This window comes from Myotis nattereri, assembly GCF_964212035.1.
Source record: "Myotis nattereri genome assembly, chromosome: 6".
NCBI lineage: Eukaryota > Metazoa > Chordata > Mammalia > Chiroptera > Vespertilionidae > Myotis > Myotis nattereri.
In genome coordinates, this window is record NC_138081.1 from 76,596,017 (window position 1) to 76,618,096 (window position 22,080).

The following is a 22,080-nucleotide window of genomic DNA, read 5'->3' on the forward strand; positions in this document are numbered from 1 at the left end:
TGAGAGGGACCTGGAAAGTAATATGCTAAGTGAAATGAGTCAGTCAGAGAAAGACAAGTATCACATGACCTCACTTAAATGTGGAATCCAATGAACAAAATAAACTGACAAACAAATTAGATCCTGAGACATAGAAGCATGCAACTGACTGAGGATCTTCAGAGGGAATGGGCATCAGTGGGGGTAGGGGGGTGGGGAGGTCAACCAAGGAAGCTATATGCATATGTGAATAACCCATGGACACAGACAATAGTGGGGTGAAGGCCTGGGGAGGGGAAGGGAGTGTGGAGGACAGGGTCAATGTGGGGGAAAAGGGGGATATATGTACTATCAACAATAAAGATAAATTTTAAAAAGCAGGGGTTGATTGTGTGTGTGTGTGTGTGTGTGTGTGTGTCTGTGTTTATATGCTAGAAGGAAGGTGGGTTTATGGTCTGTGGTCTGTTGTAACTATTATTGACCTTATTCAGGGTGAGTTCTAGAGAGTGTAAACTGCTAATAAAGTATTTTCTTCCTTTGGTTTGTATTTGTAAGAGTTTCTAGAATATTACCTTTATTCATTCTAAAATTAAGTGACTACTTTGTTTAAAGCCCTCATCTAAGAATGTGGACTAACTATTACAGTCTGCCCTCAGGAAGCTTACAGTAGCCGGGGAGACAAGTGAGATTGCAGCAAATTATTTCAGAGTGAGGTAAGTTCTGAAATCACAGTGTAAATAAAGTGTCACTGAATAAAGAGGGACAGAGCAGCTAAGAGGTTTCTCAGACTTTACATGTCCAAACAGAACTCTTGATTTCCTGCCCCTAAAACCCTTCCTTTCGCTTCTACTTCCCCTGCCACACTCCGGCTCTTCCCAATCTGAGCATATTTAGCCAGTTGTTTAGGAAAACTAGGAGCCATTCCTGATTCCTCTTCTTCCCTCCACTTTCTCACTTCCACTCTTGTCTCTTAGCTTATTCTCCCCATGGGAGCCAACACATTTCTTTGGAAGCTGAATTAGATCATGTGACTACCCTGTCTGTCACAATTAGAATGGGTTCCAGAGTCCTTACCCTGTCTTATAAAGCCTTCCATGGCCTTGCCTTTGTCTTCATCATAGGCCTCATCAGCAAGTGGGTTTTCAGGAGAGCCCACAGAGCCAAGAAGCGGGTTACCAAGCACACACGCCTGGCAGAGCTTGGCATAGAGTCTTAGTTTAGCTGGAGGAAATGGTGAGATAGATGTGTTAGGAAAAACTGAGTCTGCAAAGATAGATTGGGTCAAATTGTGCCCTCCTGAGGAATTCACATTTTATTCTCTAAAAAATTGACTCTCCAAAGGTATGAGTATGAAAGAGATGATAAAATGTGTTTTTTAAAAATATAGCTGCTGCCCTGGTCAGGTTGCTTAGTTGACTGGAGCATTGTCCCGTGCACCAAAAAGGTTGTGGGTTCAATTCCTCATTGGGGCACATATGGGAGGCAACCAATCGATGTTTCTTTCTCACATCAATATTTCTCTTTCTCCCTTCCTCTCTCTCTAAAAATCAATTTAAAAATCATATCCTTGGGTGAGGATTTTAAAAAATATATACTAGTATACAGCTGGTATCTGAATGAGGGGTGGGATAGAGAGAAAAAATCTGGATACAACTTTTAAGAGATACTTTAGAACTGTTCATTAGGCTGTCACTATCATAATTAGAAAATAATACATCTGTTAATCCTATTAAAAACAAAACTACATCTATCATAATTTGTATAAGAAAGAAAATTATATAATTTTATTTTCTAAATATCCTATATAATAAAAGGCTAATATGCAAATCGACCAAAAGGCAAAACAACTGGTCACTATGACATGCACTGATCACCAGGGGGCAGACTTTCCATGCAGGAGCTCAGCCAGAAGCCAGGCTCATGGCTGGCGAGTGCAGCAGTGGTGGTGGGAGCCTCTCCTGCCTCTGCAGCAGCGCTAATGATGTCCGACTGCTGGCTTAGAATGTCTGACTGCCAGGAGGGTGGGGGTCGTGGGAGCAGGCCTAAGCTGGCAGTCGGACATCCCCTGAGGGCTCCCAGACTGTGAGAGGGCACAGGCTGGGCTGAGGGACTCCCCCTCAAGTGCACAAATCTTGTGCACTGGGCCTCTAGTACTTTAATAAAGTTAGGGAAAAAGGAAAGAAAATTGTAATTTTAACATTTTACATTAAATTGTAATTTATAGCTTATAATGTGTCAGCATGTAGTGAACATAATATACTATATCTTCAGTGAATTCAGCTAGTTCTCTGCAGAGGAATTTTCTTCTGTGACAGCTGGTCAAAATCTCAGAACCCATTCAGTCATCTCAGGAGTTCTTATAATAGAAGTAAATTTTAAAATGTGAGTTATTCAGTAAAAAATACAATTAATGGGGGGAGGGGTGGGAGGTAATTAGCCAGCAGCAGGGTAATTGTATCATCTTTGCCTGTTTGTATTTGTAAGAATGTGGTATATCTTTTTATAAGACACTAGGGGCCCGGTGCACGAAATTCGTGCACTGGGTGTGTGTGGGGGTGGGGGGGGGGGAGAGTGTCCCTCAGCCCAGCCTGCCCCCTCTCACATACTGGGAGCCCTCAGGCATTGACCCCCATCACCCTCCGATCGCCTGATCGGCCCCTTGCCCAGGCCTGACGCCTCCGCCAGAGGTGTCAGGCTTGGACAGGGGACCCCCATCTCCCCCCGATCACTGGCTCTGGCCCCCGCCCAGGCCTGAGGCCTCTGGCCCAGGAATCATGCCTGGGCAGGGGACCCCCATCTCCCTCTGATCGCTTGCTCCACCCCCCGCCCAAGCCTGACCCCTCTGACCCAGGCTTCAGGCCTGGGCAAGGGGACCATCATATCCCCCCAATCCCCGGCTCCGCCCCCCACCCAGGCCTGATGCCTCAGCCAGAGGAGTTGACCCTCATCACCCTCCGGTCACCAATCACCGGATCGGCCCCTTGACCAGGCCCGAGGCCTCCGGCAGAGGTGTCAGGCCTGGGCAGGGGACCCCCAGCTCCCCGCGGTTGCAGGCTCCGCCCCTGCCCAGGCCTAACACCTCTGGCCTAGGCGTCCGGCCCAGGCAGCGGGGACCTGCAGTGGCAGCGGGGGGCGCCGCGATCGTGGGCTTCGCTTTAGGCCCAGGCAAGGGACCCCTAGCTCCTGGGACTGCCAGCTTCGACCGTGCCCAGCTCCCATCACTGGCTCCACCCCTACTTCCTGCTATCACTGGCCAGGGCGGCAAAGGCGCCTGATTCTCCGATCATGGCTGGGGGCCAGGGCAAAGGCCGCCTTTGCCCTACCCCCCAGCTCTTAGCTCCCCCCTGGGTTTCCAATCACTGTCAGTGGCAGGGGGCTTCTTCCTGCTTTTCCTTTCGCCTCCCTGCATTGTGCCTACGTATGCAAATTAGCCGCCATCTTGTTGGCAGTTAATTTGCATATAGCCCTGATTAGCCAATGAAAAAGGTATCGCCGTATGCCAATTACCATTTTTCTCTTTTATTAGTGTAGATAAGAATATCTTTTCACAGCATTGTGTGAAATTCAGTTCATTTTCAATAGATGAGTGATACAAAATGAAATGAATCATTTTATTAGTATGACTTTATTAGCATAACCTTCATATTATCTTTTTTAGTTGTGGACCTGAGTTTGATGGGGGAGGCAGAGTGTGACATGGTTTTTAAAATCAACCAGTAGCTTCGGTCTTCATATTTTTTTGCACTCTCCATTAGCTCACATAAACAGGTATTAAACTTGATAGCCAGTCATTGAATCTAACTTTTTACCGCATCCTAAACAGTCAATACTTGATTTAGACAACATCATAACATCATTCTAATGACTTCAGTATTGGTTACAAGATCTGTCCAGTTGACTTACATGCTTTTACATTTTGAATATTATTTACAGAGCTGTATTTTTCTATTTACTTTGCATGTCTTTGCCAAGTATATACTTATTCCTTTGACCAGGAATAAAAAATTAAAATTAACTCTTAAAATTAGGAGCTATTTTTCTAGTTAAATTTTATTGATTTCAACATTTCAGTATTTCTTAAGATTTAATTTTTTACAGGGAAGTGCAAAACTTTTACAGTAATTAACTGAAATGTAAAATGAACCCTGCCTTGGCCATAATTTCACCAGAGATTCTGTGATTATAACCAGTTGTAGAAGGTAGATTACAAGTAAGCTGGAAGCAAGATGATTCTTGTATTTCAAAAGAAGAAAAGAAAACATTTTGGCAAAAATGAGGAATCAGAATGACTCTCAATAAACACAGTTGATGTTAAAAGGGGGTTTCCATTTTAAGGAAGGTTAAATGAACTTCAAAGATCTTTCTCATCGCATCAGAATTGGCAGAGTGTTCTGTTAGTATTACATAATGAACTTTAAACTGTTAATTGAAAAAGAATGGTTTATTGAATGCTGATTTCAAACCTCCAGAAATCTAAGATGTAAGTTTAGGTATTGGGATGGGTGAAAGGAATGACTTTATTACAATACATATAATCTACTTAATACAGAATTAACTGATTTTTTGTAGACAGATCTCTTTAAATGTACTTTATGGTACTAAACAGAATAATATTTTTATTATGCAATTTTTAAAAGCAAGAATTTGTTGAATATGAATTGAGGACATGTGCATTATTGTGGCAAACACAGTGGACCTGAGTTCAGAAGGCCAAAAGGGTTGGGCATGAGCCCTAGTCAGCCACTTCCCAGTATTATCTTGGGAGTTGACTTTATTTCTCCAGGCATAATGTCTCTATTTTCTACTTAAGATGAATTTCCTACTTCATCGAATTGTGACAATCAGAAAAATATTTTAAATACTTTGAAATTTATAAGATATTGTGAGACCAAACAACATGAGATTTTTATGGGAGATTCTTTTGATTTTTTTTTAAAGTTTGAAATTATGCAATTTGCATTGTGCCCCAAGGAATGGAGGAAATCTTATTTAAGACATGACTTAATAAAATGTGTTAAGTGATTATTTTTAAAAATGTATATATTTATTGATTTCAGAGAGGAAGGGAGAAGGAGAGAGAGATAGAAACATCAATGATGAGAGAGAATCATTGATCGGCTTCCTCTTGCACACTCCCCGCTGTGGATCGAGCCTGCAATCCAGGCATGCGCCCCCGGCGGAATCGAACCCGGGACCTTTCAGTCCGCAGACCAATGCTCTATCCACTGATCCAAGCCGGCCAGGGCTTGTTAAGGGATTATTACAGAAAAAAAGAACATGTCAGAGAAGCAAATAATGGACAGAGGATTTCTAGAAGTATGCCGAAAAGACATTAAGATGAAATAATTTTAAGAGGAAAGTTTTCAAACAAGCATCTCAAACTTTAAATAATCCACTAGAACCCACTTGTGAAACTTTGGCTTTCCACATACATGCCAGTCAACATGAAAACCCTACAGGTGGGACTATTTTCAGAGTTGGATTTTTCTGGACACTGAGTGAAAGACCTTGACCATGTGGATTTATTTCCTTTGACATATGACTTTTATATTTCTCTTCCACAAAGACAGACTTCATTTGTTCGACTTTTTTTGTATCATTCATAATTAGATTCTCTAAAATTGGTATTTGTTAAATTAGTAACCAGTATCAGTACTGTACTAAGAATCCTCCAGTGATCTAAGTTAATTTACTTACTAAAGATTAAAACCTTCACTTGGAATAAAAGCCCTTTTATTTACTGAAATAATGTCTTATGAATTAGTAAATTATTCCTACCCCTATTAATAAAGTATATTCTACATATTTATTATTCCCTAATTTAAAATTATTTTTATCAACTCTATTAAATATTAATAAACTTAATGGTTCTTTATGCACAGGGACATGCATTTAGTATTAATGTCCCCAATGAGATATGAAATTTCACCTAATATATTTTGAGGGGAGAATATGAATGCAAACTTTTCTCATTTAAATTTTCTGATTTGAATGAGCTTAAATTTGCTATTTCCTAGCCATTTATTTTGTAAGAAGCTATTTTATATGATATTTATATGGTATGTACAGTTCCAACCTTACAAGTTTCAGCTCTTTTCTCTGATCTGTTAAACACAGAAAACTTACTTGAAGTTATTCTTCTTTTCCAGTCACATTTCTATGTGTTGCGTGTGCGTGTGTATGTGTGTGTGTGTGTGTGTGTTGGGTTTATGAACCTACTACATTGGTTGTCCAAGCATATGTAGCATATTCCCAGAAGATTAATTTTAAAAGTGAAATAATTATATTCATATTCAGTGAAAATAAGAAAAAATGTAACTGAGAACCATGAACTAAAATTTAATGAATATGAAAACTATATAATTTAATGTGAACATAGCCAAAGTATATGCCAGATTGTTGAATTTGTATTTTAGAGATATTCTGATGTTTTAACAACTTCTTAATTTGTCTTTTTTACATTTTGAATTTTATAGGAATTGTTTACATATAGCATCTTATTTTAAAAGGTCAAATGTAAAATTTTTGAGAGATATTGTCGTATATATGGCTCTGAAGTATGAAATCTTATCACAGAAATGATAATTCATCCTCAAAATTGTGTAGCAAGATAGGTAAGCTAACACTTTTTGTCATACATGTGACAGAAATGTAATCATTGCCATGAGTGAGCCTAAATTTCCTGAAAGGAGCTTCTATATTTTACTCTTCTGTCTGTTTCTGATGATGGCATTACCCTTCTTTCAGGTGGAAACCGGATGCATCTTTGACTCCTCCTTCTCATTTCCTTTTTTGAACTAGTCATTCTCAGAGTCTTCTCATTATTTTCAATCTCTCTTCACCAGTCATCCTGTTTGTTTGTTTTTTTGTTAATCCTCACCCAAGTGTATTTTTTTCCATTGATTTCCTAGAGAGAGTGGGGGGGTGGGGGGGAGAGAGAGAAACATCAGTTGGTTGCCACCTATACCAGGGCCGGGGATGGAACCTACAACCCAGGTATATGCCCTTGACCGGAAATCAAATCCTCGACACTTAGGTGTTTGGGCTAACACTCTAACCATTGATCCACACCAGCCAGGGAACCAATCATCCTTTTAATCTTATGGTTTCTTTCTTGTCCTGTTTGTTCCTGTTTTCTAGTATCATAGTTTTTTTAGATGTCATTGTATCTTTCTAAATCTCAAAGTAAAGTTCTTTTCTCTGAATTGATGTTTCCTCTGTGTTCAGTTTTCTCATCTGTTTATGTATCCTTCCTTTTTCTTTCACGCCATGGATTTTTTTTTCCGGTGATCCTTGGCATCTATCTTTTTTTTTTTCTTTTTAATGAAGGACTGGATACAAATATGGTGTCCCTCTTTTGTTGTGTAAGTAGCTCTGTAATCTCACTGTTTTGTTCACCTTACCAGGAAGTCTGTTGAGAACTTCATATATATATAGCTAAGACATATTAACTGGCAGCTTATATTTCGGGTAAACAGGCAAGATATATGAGTCAGCCTGTCGGACTACTTGTCAGAATGAGAATACTAGTAAGTGGGACAACAGTTCTGGAAGTCTTTACTCTTCCCAAGTGCTTTGTTCAGTATTACTTTTAGAGACACTTCACTGATTTTTTACTTTTTTAAATCTAGGGTGAATGCTCAGCATCATCCATTTTATGTGGAATCAGCATCTTGTTTGGCTTATGTGTTTTTATATACGAACCTTCAGTTATTTTTCCTGGGGTTGGTTTTGTTTTGCTGTCTACCCAAAGTGCTGAATCTGTGTTCACAGGCGCTCTGAGTTTCACTGTCAGATACCGTATCTACTGCAGCCTATCATAATGTTTTCAGAGATACGTTTCGAATCACTTCTCATCTTCCATAAATTTGTTCCATCTCTAATCTGTTTTTTTCTGGCTCACCAGTGACTTGCACATTGCAAATTCCAATGTTCAGTTCTTTGTTCTTATCTTACTGGACTTATCAGCAGCGTTTGACACATTTGATCACATCTTAATACACAGGTTTCCAGGACATCACATTCTCAGTTGTCCTATCTCCTTAACCACCACTTTTTTTTTTTTCCTTTCAATTTTGTTTTGTATTAGTTTCAGGTGTACAGCTTAGTGGTTAGAAAGTCATATTTACATAGTGTTCCCCTTGATATTTCCAGTACCACAACTGGCACCATACATAGTTATAAAATAATATTGAAGATTTCTTGGCTGAGCATTGACCTATGAACCAGGTCACGGTTCGATTCCTGGCTAGGGCACATGCCGGGCATGAGGGCTCGATCCCCAGTAGGGGGTGTGCGGAGGCAGCGGATTGATGATTCTCAACATTGATGTTTCTATCTCTCTCCCTCTCTCTTCCTCTCTGAAATCAATAAAAATATATTTTAAAGAAAGATTTCAGCATCATAATTGTGCAGATGTATTAAAAAGCAATTTTAACTTGAATAGAGACTCTAAAATTTTCTTATTTTTCTTTTTGTATTTAAATCAATACATGGTGTTGTAATAGCACTTAGCCAAGCAATTGGAGACATCTGAATTTAGATCCAGATTCTATTACGTGTGCTATGACTGGGAGCAAGTCATTTCATCTTGGTGGCATGTCATTTGAAAATAGAGGAAAGTGTTTAGTGCCAGTGAAAGTTTTCAGATACCTACCTGTGTTTGACTTATAATGCAATAAGAATGATAGATAGTATATGCAGAACTATTTTAATTATTGAACGTTTTTATTTTAAATTTATCCAACTCCCACTAAATTTTAGAAAGAAAAAATCACAGTGTTAGAATTAAACTTAGGGAATGTCATATATCCATATTCCTCTGGCGCATTTTTTTTCCCAAAATACAAGTTCTAAGCATAATGACTAAGCATTTCCATGATAATAGTGGTTTTTATAATATACTAGAGGCCTGATGCATAAAATTCATACAAGAGTAGGCCTTCGAAGCTGCGGCAGCTGCCTCGATCCTTCCCTCGCAGCTGCAGGTGGCTGCCTGGATCCTCCCTCACAGCCGTTGCAGCTGCCTCAATCCTGTGGCTGCAGCCCCGGCTTCGTCAGGAAGGACATCCAGAAGGTCATCCAGTCTAATTAGCATGTTACGCTTTTATTATTATAGATTAGAGGCCCAGTGCACAGAATTCATGTGGCTGGGGGGTGGGGGGGCATCCCTAAGCTCGGCCTGCGCCCTTGGGGAATGTCCGACTGCCAGGAACAGGCCTAAATTGGCAGTCAGACATCCCTCTCGCAATCTGGGATGCTGCATGCACCAGTAACCATACTTTTCATACAGGTGAAAGGCATCTTGCTGTTATATGGGCAGCTACATATTTTTGCTCTGATTATAAAAAGTAGTACATAACGTGATCCTTCTGAGGCATTAATACCATTTTCCCTGTCTTATGGGTGGAAAAACTGAAGCAGAGAGAAGTTAAGTAATTGGCTTTGTCACACAAAGTGTCAGAATCAGGACTGACTACAAAATGTGTAAGCCAGAGTCCATGCATGTCACTACTGCATCATCCTGTTTTTTCAGTGTTAGAGTAGCCTTGCCAGGTTTTAATTTTTAAATCTAAGAGACTGTTCCCAATATATAGGGTAGGGTACCTAAGCCTGGCCAGCAATCAGGGCTGATCTGTGGAATGACCACCAGGAGGGGTGATCGTGCCTTGGCTGGTGGCCTGGCACCGTCCATTGGCTGGCCCTGCCCCCCAGTCACCACCGCTGGTCACCTCCCTCTCAGTGGGTGGATGCTCAATATCTGGGGCAGCTCCTGTGTTGAGTGTCTGCCCCCTGGTGGTCAGTGCACATCATAGCGACCAGTCATTCTGCAGGTCATTCCTCCATTAATTTGCATATTAGGGCTTTATTATATAGGATTTCTAAAGTACGAGACTTTGAAGGTTTCAACTCTTTTATCAGAACATTATTTCATGGTGAAAATAGTGAAAGTTTTGAATTTACTACTGTGCCTCCAAGTTAAAATGAAACTGTCAGTGTGTCAATTCACTCAAAGGTGAGAATTAAAGGAAGAATTACAATAACTGCATGGCTGCAGCAGGCAAGAGGAGAGAGTAGGTTATAAAATGGCCAAATTATTTTTGACCAGCACTCCTTTATGTTTGTTTTTATAGTTTGAGAATAAGAATACATTTAGTATTGTTTAATATCAACCATATGATGCATTTTACTATTTTTATAATCTCAAACTGAAATTGACAACTTTTTAATCATTAAGACAATTGGGCATATAAAATACTAATGTAGGGTACACTTCCAAATATGTAGTTTTTAAAATATATTTTTCCATAATTTTTTTCTGGTAATAACTTAATATATGGTCTTGAAGAAAGTGAGTATTCCATAATTTTGAAGCCTTTCTTCAGTTGTTAAATACTATGGTTACCTTTAGTTTATCAACATAAGGAATACATATGTACATCAAAATGTTGACCACATCTCTGATAATGAAAAATATTTTAATGTTTAAAATAAAAGGTCAAATTTACTTCCTATTAATCAAATATACTCATTTCTTCCCTTTACTAGTATATACTTGCACATTAACATTTTACATTGTTTCAAATTACTGTCCATTTTAGCCTTTAGTTCTGTGAAAATGATTCTGTGAAAAGCTTTGAGTTTTTAAAACTAGAAATAATTTTTTATATACTAATTCAGCTTCAGATGGACATTGCTTGGAACCAAAGAAGTAGCCCTTAATGTTTCCTCCCCTGGTCAAGGAGAAAAATAAAATACCATTTATATTGTAAAAATAGTAATTTTTGTTTTCTTTGTAAATTACTATGTCTCAAAGTAGCTTTTTAAAAATTAAATCTATGACAAGAAACACTTTAGTTTTCAAACATTTTGGTTTGTGTCTACTGAAGGCCCTAGAAATTCAGAGGAAGACCCTGGAAATTCAGAGGGAAAGGGCTATTTAAATTAAGTTCTCATTTACTCTTCATTAGGTTATACTTTTCTAAAACTGTGGTCAGAATAGCCTTTAAGGATTCCCTTGGACTAACTAAGTGCATACTTTTGCATTTTGTGGCTTAGTTACTTTGGTCTGGAGAGTGAGCAGACTGTGATATCATAGAACTTACTGGCAGTGTTTTCTGGAAATGAATACCTATCACTTATTGAAAGTGTCAGCTTACGATGGAAATTAGGTTTAAGGACCAGACCTTGTGGTGATGATAGAGACTCCTAGTAATGTTGATTTGTATTTTCCAGAATTTTAAATGTGTGTTTGCAGGAAGCTCCCTTCAATGAAAAGTGAATGAAAAGGTAAAAAAAAAACCATCTCGGTATTGCTCTTAGTAACTTGTCTCTGAGTTTGAGAGCAAAGTATATGATAATATAGAAACTACAAAAATGAGTAAATGGAGTGACTGGTCATTTTTTAAAAATAATTTCAGAGGTTTTTGCATTGTAAATGTGCATTAAGTAAAAAGTAGAACATTGTTCTAATTTCAGGCAATTTACTTTTTTTCCCCCCAACTTTCTCCACTATAAAAATTCAACTGTAATTTTACAAGGAGTAAAAATTGAAAATTATTTTTGACTAATATCCAGCTCTTTTTGTTTTTTTAGCAGAACCAAAAATTTATTTTAGTAGAAGCACCCTAACTAAAGCTATTAACCACTTTAAAAAATAAAAGCCTTTTTATACTTTATCAAAAATGAATCCATACAGTTCATCATCCAATGTTCTGTAGAGAGTACTATGTAATAGGGACTAAGCCAAGCCCTGGAGAAATGGAAAATGAAAGACTACCCTCAAAAGTCCTCCCAGACTAGTTGAAGAATTTAACAGGCAAAGAAATAGTTACAGTATAATGGGGTTGAGTTCAATAGGAGATAAGCACAAAACAGGGAGCACAGAGAAAGGAATCAATCTGATTAAATATATTATCCTTACAAAATGCACTCAGTTTCATGGCCCTGTTCAGAATTCTTTGTTGTCTACATAATACAGAACAATATTGTCCATTTAGGACTCCCCCAAATGATAGTTTAGGGCTAGGTATCTGGATTTTGTTGCAGGCTAATATGTCAGAAGTCATGTAATAATTTTAGTTACTATGCTATATGTTTCAAACCTGCCTCCCAAGGGTATTCTGATATTCTGGGAATGAATGAATAATTATAAAGCACTCCAGTTTCTTTCCTATTAATATGTATGAGTTACTGTGTGTGTGTGTGTGTGTGTGTGTGTGTGTGTGTGTTGTGTATACTTGCCCCGCTTTGGAAAGGAATCAAGTCTTTCACATCTCATAGCTGTTAAATTTTGTGTGAGCCAAATAGGTTTTATATTTTGGCTAATTCAGAGAATCAACAAAGTTTGCCACGAGAAGGTGGGGAGCTTTAGGGAGGTTGTCTTTTGTTTTTCTTTTTTCCTTCTTTATTTTTATAACAACACTAGAGGCCCAGTGCACAAAAATTTGTGCACTCGGGGCAGGGGGTGGGGGGGCGGGAGGTCAGGTCCCTGAGCCCTGCCTGTGCCCTATCGCAGACTGGGACCCCTCAGGGGATGACTACCTGCTGGCTTAGGCCTGCTCCCCGGGGGATTGGGCCTAAGCTGGCGATCAGACATCCCTCTGGCAGCCTGGCAGCCCTTGGGGGATGTCCACTTGCCAGCGGGGAGCAGGCCTAAACTGCAGTCGGACATCCTTAGCGCTGCTGAAGAGGCAGGAGAGGCTCCCACCACCACCGCCGTACTGGCAGCCATCAGCCTGGCTTGTGGCTGAGCAGAGCTCCCCCATGTGGGAGTGCACTGACCATCAGAGGGCAGCTCCTGTATTGAGCATCTGCCCCCTGGTGGTCAGTGTGTGTCATAGTGACCAGTCATTCTCAGTCGTTCTGCTGTTAGAGTCAGTTTGCATATTACCCTTTTACTATATAGGATAGAGGCCTGGTGCACGGGTGGGGGCTGGCTTGTTTTCCCTGAAGGGTGTCCCGGATCAGGGTGTGGCTCCCACTTGGGTACCTGGCCAGCCTGGGTGAGGGGCTGATGGCTGTTTGCAGCTGGTCACACCCCCTTCAGGGTGGGGGTCCCCACTGGGATGCCTGGCCAGCCTGGATGAGGGGTTGATGGCTGTTTTCAGGCTGCCTGCACCCCCTTTAGTGTGGGGGTCCCCACTGGGGTGCCTGGCCAGTCTGGATGAGGGGTTGAGGGTTTTCAGGCTGGCCAAGCCTGTGGGTGACTGAAGCTCCCTGCCCCTCCTTTTTTTCTTTTTATTCTGGGATTTATTTACCTTCTATAATTGAAACTTTGTTGCCGCTCCAGCTCCAAGCCATGGCCTGCTAAAAGCAGGTATCTGGGGTTTGTTTAGTTTCTATAATTGCAACTTTGTTGCTTTTGGAGCTCAGAGCCCGGCCACAGCAGGCGGGGAACCTTGGCTTCCTCCATCACTGGAGCAAGCAAGCCTCCTGTGTGCTTGAGCTGTGTGGCTGCCGGCTGCCATCTTTGTTGGTGGTTAATTTGCATATCTCGCTGATTAGCCAATGGGAAGCATAGCAGAGGTACAGTTAATTTCAATCTTTGTCTATTATTAGATAGGACTAGAGGCCCGTTGCACGAAGAGATTCGTGCAATAGGCCTTCCTACCCCTGGCTGTCGGCACCGGTTTTCCTCCGGCACCCAGGACCTAGGCCTTCACTCCGGCTGCAGCAGAGAAGCCAAGCCTTGAGGCTTCTCCACTCAGACTGCAGCAGAGAAGCCAGTCTTCTTCAGTCTTCAGTCATCTTCAGTCTTCAGTCATCATCAGTCTTCAGTCTTCGCTCTGCACCTGCATATGCAAATTAACTGCCATCTTTGTTGGGTTAATTTTGCATACTCATCCTGAGTGGCTGTTGGGTGTAGCAGAGTGACACCAATTTGCATGTTTCTCTTTGATTAGTGTGGATTATGAGGCTTGATGTTTAATGTTATTGCCATTTTTTTAATCTATGTATTTTCAAGAGAAGATTTAACAAAGAGTTGTAAGTAAAACACTTTAAAAGCCAATGTTAAAGGCAGTTATAAACGCACTAGAGACCCGGTGCACGAATTCGTGCACAGGTGGAGTCCCTCGGCCTGGCCATCAATCAGGGCAGGCCAGTTGGGGAGGAGGGGCCACAGGAGGTTGGCCAATGAGTGGGATTGCAGGAGGTTGACCGGCCATGGGAGGTTGACTATGGGAGCACACTGACCACCAGGGTGCAGCTCCTGCATTGAGCACCTGCCCCCATGATGATCCATGTGCATCATAGCAACCGGTTGACCGGTCATTCGGTCGTTTGGTTGGTTAGGCTTTTATATATATATATATATATAGACAGTATAGCAGTTAGTTAAATTAATGTACTTAATACTCATTGAACTTTTGCAGGGGAAAAATATAGCATGATAAGCATGTTTTTAAATGACTTTGCTCTGCTTTGAGTATGGGAAACATTTTCTAAATTATCATGCTTTTGTTCAGAATTTAAATTTATTTTCCCCTAGAATTTAAATTATATCTTTTTTGGCTAGAACTGAGAAATGAGTTATTTCCTTCCTACATTCTCCATACCATACCAAAAATACTTTTTTTCAATTAAACCCTTTCTCATTTTAACTTTTTCTTTTTTTTGTTTTATTTTCTGTTTTTTAATTCTAAGGGATGTTTAATTGCTGCATATGCACATACTGGGAATGCAAAATTCATTTATATATTTAGTAAGGACCCAGTGAGTACTTACTTTGTGTCAGGCACTGTTATAGGTGTTATGTGAATGTATCTGTAAAACACACACACACACACAAACAAACAAAAAAACAACAACACAGACACACACACACACACAAAAAAAAAACAAAAAAAAAAACAGGCAAAAATCCAAGACCTTGTTCAGTTTACTGTCCAGTAGAGACAGACAATAAGAAAACAAATATGGAATAAAGGGCAAACCAAGCAGGAAAAGGGGATAATTGCTGTTTTAAATGGGATGGTGAAGAAATGCTTCAGAAAGAAGCTGACGAGTAGAATTTTGAAGAAAAAAAACCATGGTGTCTGGGCAATATAGCATCTCCAACCAAGATCCTGAGTCAGGAATGTGTTTGATGTGCAAGATGGCCCTAGCTGGTTTGGCTCAGTGGATAGAGCGTTGGCCTGTGGACCGAAGGTTCCTGGGTTCAATTCTGGTCAAGGGCAGGTTGCCGGCTCAGTCCCCAATAGGATGCGTACAGGAAGCAACCAATCAATGATTCTTTCTCATCATTGATGTTTCTATATCTCTCTCCCTCTCCCTTCCTCTCTGAAATCAATAAAAATATATATTTTTTAAAAAGGGGGCCAGTATGGCTGGAGTAGAAGGAATGAGGGGGAAAGTAGAAGATAATGAGGACAGAGGGATAGCGAGGGACCAGGTTGTACAGAACCTTGTATAAATGAAGTACAGAGCACAGCCAATCCCCAGCACTGGCAATATTCACAAGAGACATATTTTTGAAAGGGAGAGGTAGGTGGGGTTGTGCTGTTTGATACTTGCTATATTAATAAAAATGAAAAAACTTTTACAGAGTATGTATGATATAGTGACAAATATTTCCTCATTGAGAAGTCTATTTACTAGGTATACCAGTTATTCGGATTTTTTCAATAGATGGAGTTACACATATGTTGATATATATGCAATTTGATATGTATGCTATTTTGTTGTATTGACAACAAGCTTCAAAACTTCATATGTCAAATTTTCTGAAGGTGTTAACATCATAGATAATTTTACAATTAAAAATTTTGAATTTCGTGCCTAAAAAGGAGCATTTGCGGGAAGTTTTAATTCATTATTTTGAAGAAAAGTGCTGCTGAATATGTTGGGAAGCTTATGGTGAGCATGCTCCATCTCAAGACACTTGTGAACGCTGGTTTCAATGCTTTAAAAGTGATGATTTCAATCTGAAAGACAAAGAACGTCCAGGTCAACCGAAAAAGTTTGAAGACCAACAATTACAAGCATTATTGGATGGAGATGCATGTTAAACTCAAAAACAACTTGCAGAAAGATTAAACGTTGCTCAGCAAACAATTTCCTATCATTTACAAGCAATGGGAAAGGTTTTAAAGGAAGGAAAATGGGTGCCACATCAACTGAACAAAAGACAAATGGAAAACCAAAAAGTCATCAGTAAAATGTTGCTTCAATGGCACGAAAGTCTTTTTTGCATTGAATTGTGACTGGCGATGAAAAGTGGATTTATTCTGAGAATCCCAAATGCACAAAATCATGGGTTGATCCAGGTCAACCATCAACATGGACTGCAAGGCCAAATCGCTTCGGAAAGAAGACAATGCTCTGCGTTTGGTGGGATCAGGAAGGTGTGGTGTATTATGAGCTTCTAAAACCAGGTGAAACCATTAATACTGATCGCTACCAACAACAAATAATCAATTTGAACCACGCTTTGATTGTGAAACGACCAGAATGAGCCAGAAGACACGGCAAAGTACTTTTGCTTTATGATAACACACCATCACACACTTCAAAACCAGTTAAAGACACGTAAAAGATCTTGCCTGGGAAGTATTAACCCACCCGCTGTATTCACCAGACCTTGCTCCTTCAGATTACCACTTGTTCCGATCGATGGCACACACACTTTCTGAGCAGCACTTCAAAACGTACGAAGAAGTGGAAAATTGCGTCTCTGAATGGTTTGCCTCAAAACAAGAAAAGTTCTATTGGGACGGTATCCACAAATTACCTGAAAGATGGGGAAATATGTAGCTAACAATGGACATTACTTTGAATAAAGCACTTTTGATTTTTTTTTGAAATTATCATGTTTTCTTTGATTATAAAATCCGCATTATTAACCAGTACACCTGGTAAACTAACTGTTATCAGATGTGAAAACTAATAATAATAAGAAATGTAAGGGCATTCCTGTGAGAAAAGCCAGTTAAAAGATGATTTTAATTTTTGAGGTGGGAGAATAAGACTGAAGTAAGAAAGTACAGATGTTAAATCATTGAGTATTGGAGATCTGGGATGTGAGTGGTAGGGAATAAGGAAATGGAATTTAAGGGTAACTTAGACTTATAATTTCAGTGAATGAGTGGGTGGAAATCTATTTTAAAATAGGAAAATATAGGAATACTAGAGGCTCGAAGCATGAAATTCCTGCAAGGGGCTGGGCCCTTGAAGCCGCAGCGTCTTGTCTTGGCCCTCGCAGCCCCGGCTTTATCCAGAAGGTCGTCCAGAAGGACATCTGGAAGGTCGTTTGGCTGTCGGTCTAATTAACATATTACATTTTTATTGTTATAGATTGGGGGAAGTTAATGAACTGTATCTTTTGGTATATATTGAGTTTCAGATACTGGAAGACATGTGGAGTGAAGTATCTAATAGCTTGTTCATTCATTAGAACCTTATTTATTAACTATCCCACTATGAGTCAGGCCCTGTGCTAGAAATTTGACTTTGAAATAAAGTTTGGAACATAAGTATAGATTAAGGATTCAGTGGCATGTGCATAGTCTTTGAATTCACAGAAGTTAATGAAATAAGTTGGCAAAGCTATTGAATGAAAAGAGGCCAAGTGACTAAGAAGCACTAGGATGACTGAAGTTGACAGCTTAGGTGTTTGCTATTAAAATAAAGAAAACAGTTGAGGCTAAGGCCAGTGTGGCTCAGTTGGTTGGTGTTGTCCTGTGCACTGAAAGGTTGCTGGTTCAATTCCTGGTAGCAGTTCAACACTTTGCTTTCACGTTGATGTTTCTCTCTCATTCTCTCTCTCTCTCTCTCTCTCTCTCTCTCTCTCTCTCTCTCTCTCTCTCTCTTTAAATTAATAATTTTTTTATTGTTGCCAGCATGGCTCACTGCCAAGTACACTGATTCCTAGTGTATGGGGTTTGGCAACAGGGAACAGACTGAGGAATCTCAGAGGGAAGAGGGGAGGAGGTATGGGAAGAGATTAACCAAAGAATTTATATACATATATGTATAATCCATGGACACAGACAATAGTGTGATGAAGGCCTGGGCGGGGGAGTGGCTGTGGGGGAGCAGGGTGGAGGGGTCAATGGGGGGTAAAAGGGGGACATCTATAATACATTCAACAATAAAGATAAATTTATTTTTTTAAATGGAATAAAATAGTACTAAAAGAAAATGGCTATCAACCTAGATTTCAATATCCAGCAAAAATATTCATCATAAATGATGCCAATTAGAGAGTTTTCAGGAGGGAAAAATAACGTAGTCACCAGATTTAAACTACAAGATTTCTTAGGGAATTTTTTTTAAATCATATTTTATGGTACTTTGTTCATTTTGAATATACTCTTACAAAGTGATTAAAAATGATTGTTTTGTATTGATCTCAATAAGAGTTTAAGAAAAATAAGTTAAGCCCTAACGGGTTTGGCTCAGTGGATAGAGCGTCGGCCTGTGGACTGAAGGGTCCCAGGTTCAATTCCGGTCAAGGGCATGGACCTTGGTTGCGGGCACATCCCCAGTAGGGAGTGTGCAGGAGGCAGCTGATCGATGTTTCTCTCTCACTGATGTTTCTAACTCTCTATCCCTCTCCCTTCCTCTCTGTAAAAAATCAATAAAATATATTTAATAAATAAATAAATAAATAGAAAAATAAATTAAATCCCTGTGAGAGGGAATAGTGTTTAGTTATTCATAGTGTTCAACTATGAATTTTGCTAATTGATACCAATAGTACATTGCATTTCTCACTTCTAACCAGCCTTGCATGTGATAGCCTTTAGAATTATTTGAACAAACTTTTCTAAAATCCTAACTCATTGGTTTGCTGGTGGACATAGATTATAAAGTAAATGAGACCCACACTGTGTTCATTTTTAACCAGAGCTTGACTTTGAACCAGTATCTTTACAGATGAGATGCAATGGGCTATATCCTTAGAAGCTGTTTATTACAAAGAAATGCAGTAAAGTGAATTGGGAACAAAAAGATACATCCACACATGATAAGAGGATTTTTTCTCAAGTTTCTCAGTCACTATTATCATTTTAAAGGAGAGAACCAAAGGGAATTTTAATTTTCCAGATATTCCATGGTGATGAATAAACAGCACAATATGTCATAGAAGGAAGCCAGGTCAAAGAGAAATTCAAATAGATTTATTTATTCTTTTTTTGAGAAAATGAAGTGATTCCTCTCTAGCCTTTGTGATACTTCTTTATGAAAACTTGATGACCTCAAGTCAGAAAGAAATCTTTCAAGGAAGAAATGCAGCAGAGCAGGGAAAATGGTATATATAATTTTTGAGCCTAGAGCAGGATATGGACACACCTTGCTCTATTGCTGGAATGGAAAAACTGGCTTAGCTTGCCTTGAGTCAAGTCTCTTAGCTAAACTCTCCAACCGTTTCTGACCATGGTATTCATGCTATGAATTTAAAGGATCCTGCCATACCGCTGAGGCTTTTTTCTTATATGTAAGCTGTAGGAGTCGTGTCTTCATGACATAAATGTCTTCAAAATAAACTGTGTAGGTATAATAAGCAGATATTCACACTCTTTTCTTTTCACAGGAATTATCAACATAGAAAGAATGCCTTATAACCATTATGCAGATACATCACCAACGGTAAGGCAGTCTATTTCTGCATTATTAAAACTGATAAGAAGCTGCAGTGATCCTAGCTATAATAATGTCATTGTATAAAACTCTTATCACCTCCCTTTTGTCAGTAGTTATATCCCTTCAAGAAAATGAACCTCATGTTTTGTAATTAATGAAGAAAATTTACTAATTTTTGCCAAGATATAGGAAAATAAGATCTGTATCATTTTTACAGGTACTTATTTATATTAATGTTATAAATGGAATGTTTTTTTTAATTTAAGAATACTTTATACTTTTTGCCCAGCCAGTGTGGCTCAGTGGTTGAGTGTCGACCAAGAGGTTACAGGTTCGATTCTGGTCAGGGCACATGCCTGGTTTACGGTCTCCATCCCCAGTAGTGGGCGTGCAGGGGCAGCCGATTGATGTTTTTCTCTCATCCATCATTCTGTCTCTCTATCCCTCTCACTTCCTCTCTCTAAAATCAATAAAAACATATTAAAAAATACTTTATACGTTTGATAAAGTAATGTATATATGGAAATTGATTTACACCCTTTTAAAAATGAATGTTATTTTGTGCACTAGCATCATTTATAGTATCATTTACTATATTAAAAATAATTATAGAAGGTAATATAGAAGGGACATGATTAAAATTAGTATCTGAGTATATTTATATGAAATATATATCAATTGATAGTTCCCACTAGACAGATTTATAAGATGATATAAACTAGAGTACATCTTTCTCTTCACAAAGCATAATCTTATTTCTTGTCCTTTCTATTCAATACAACTCTTCATTTCCTGCTACTAAAAAATGTGTTTTTAAGAAAATGAAGATAATATTCTACTATATTTGAATTTTATTGATAATTAATATTTTTCTCCAGGGAAAATTGACTCCATTTTTTATTTGTAATAAATCCATATGATTAATTCAACATGTTTGTGACTTACTGTGTGGTGCTCCAGAAAAGACTAGTGTTTGAGGAATTAATCAGTGTAATCATAAAAAATACTTGACTATAGTGTATATTTCGGTTATCTTTAGTAGTAGTAACATTATGTAAATTTTATTATTTAATATTTAAAATTAAAGATAACAATTATGGAAAACAAGTTATTTTAATATATTTGAACCATTGGATTATTTTTAATACTTTTGAAATTTATGTTATTCATGTAGGCATTCCTGTGGTACTGGTGTTTACATTTCTGGGTTTTTTTGTATATTCTGGAACTCAGAGGACAGCTTGGCAGGTTTGTTTTTTTTGTCTTAACCTGTGGGCAGATTATAGATACCCATGTTAATTAAATGATAAAATAAAATAACTGAATCCTCATGAACTCATGAGAAATAATGATATTAACTTTTTCAGTAGTTATCTCAAAATAACTCAATGAATTAGGATTATATATATCTCCTATATAATAAAAGGCCAGCCACCATAAGCATACCGACTGGAACAACCAGAGACCAGAACCACCACAGCCCCTCACTGGGCTGGCCCCGCCCCCAAGCAAGTGGCTAGGGGTGATCAGGCAAGCAGGCAGAGCGGTTAGGGGTGATCAGGCAGGCAGGCAAATGGTTAGGGGTGATCAGGTAGGCAGGCCAGTGTTTAGGGGTGATCCGGTAGGCAGGCAAGTGGTAAGGGGTGATCAGGTAGGCAGGCCAGCATTTACGGGTGATCAGGTAGGCAAAATGGCTCCTCGCAGGTCTGGCCCTGCCCCCAAGCAAGCAGTTAGGGATGATCAGGTAGACAGGCAAGTGGTAAAGGGTGATCAGGTAGGCAGGCCAGCATTTACGGGCGATCAGGTAGGCAGATGGCTCCTCGCAGGGCTGGTCTCGCTCCCCCAGCAAGCAGTTAGGGGTGATCAGGTTGGCTGGCAAGTGGTTAGGAGTGATCAGGTATGCAGGCGAGTGGTTAGGGCAATCAGGTAGGCAGATGGCAAGCGGTGGCAGCAGCAGTGGTGGGGCCAGCTGCCTGTAGCTGGGGGAAGGAAAGCCCTGATGGGCCCTGATCTGAGGCCAGGCCTAGGGACCCTACCCAAGGAGTCCTGGATTGTGAGAGGGTGCAGGCCGGACTGAGGGGACCTCCCCCCCCCCCCAAGTGCACAAATTTTCGTGCACCGGGCCTAAGGGACCGAACGACCGGTCAACTGGTCATTATGACATACACTGACCATCAGGGGGCAGATGCTCAATGCAGGGGCTGTCCCTGGTGATCAGTGCACTCCCACAGCCAACCACTTGTGGCCAGCCAACCTTCCACAGCCCCTCCCGCCAGCTGGCCCAATTGGGACTGGGCAAGGCGGCCCCGATCGGCCCCTGATTGCCAGCAAGGCTGAGGGACCCCACCAGTGTAGGAATATGTGCACTGGGCTTCTAGTAGCTAATAATAATAGTTCAGGTACTGTTGGTCTTTTGATTATGTTTTTCTAGTTGGATTATTAAGTGGTAGTTCCTATTATATTAATAACATTTCTACTCTGTGCAATCAATAAGTTTTAATATACTTGGTTTAT

General features: G+C 39.7%; 1 protein-coding gene across 1 annotated transcript in view; it reads left to right on the forward strand.

Moving 5' to 3' along the window:
• AHI1 (Abelson helper integration site 1) overlaps positions 1-22,080 on the forward strand; it is a 163,571-nt gene that overhangs the window by 70,878 nt on the left and 70,613 nt on the right. Inside the window, exon 21 of the mRNA XM_081094098.1 lies at positions 19,517-19,572. Within this exon, the coding sequence (XP_080950224.1) occupies positions 19,517-19,572 (56 nt within the window). The remainder of the gene's footprint in view (positions 1-19,516; positions 19,573-22,080) is intronic.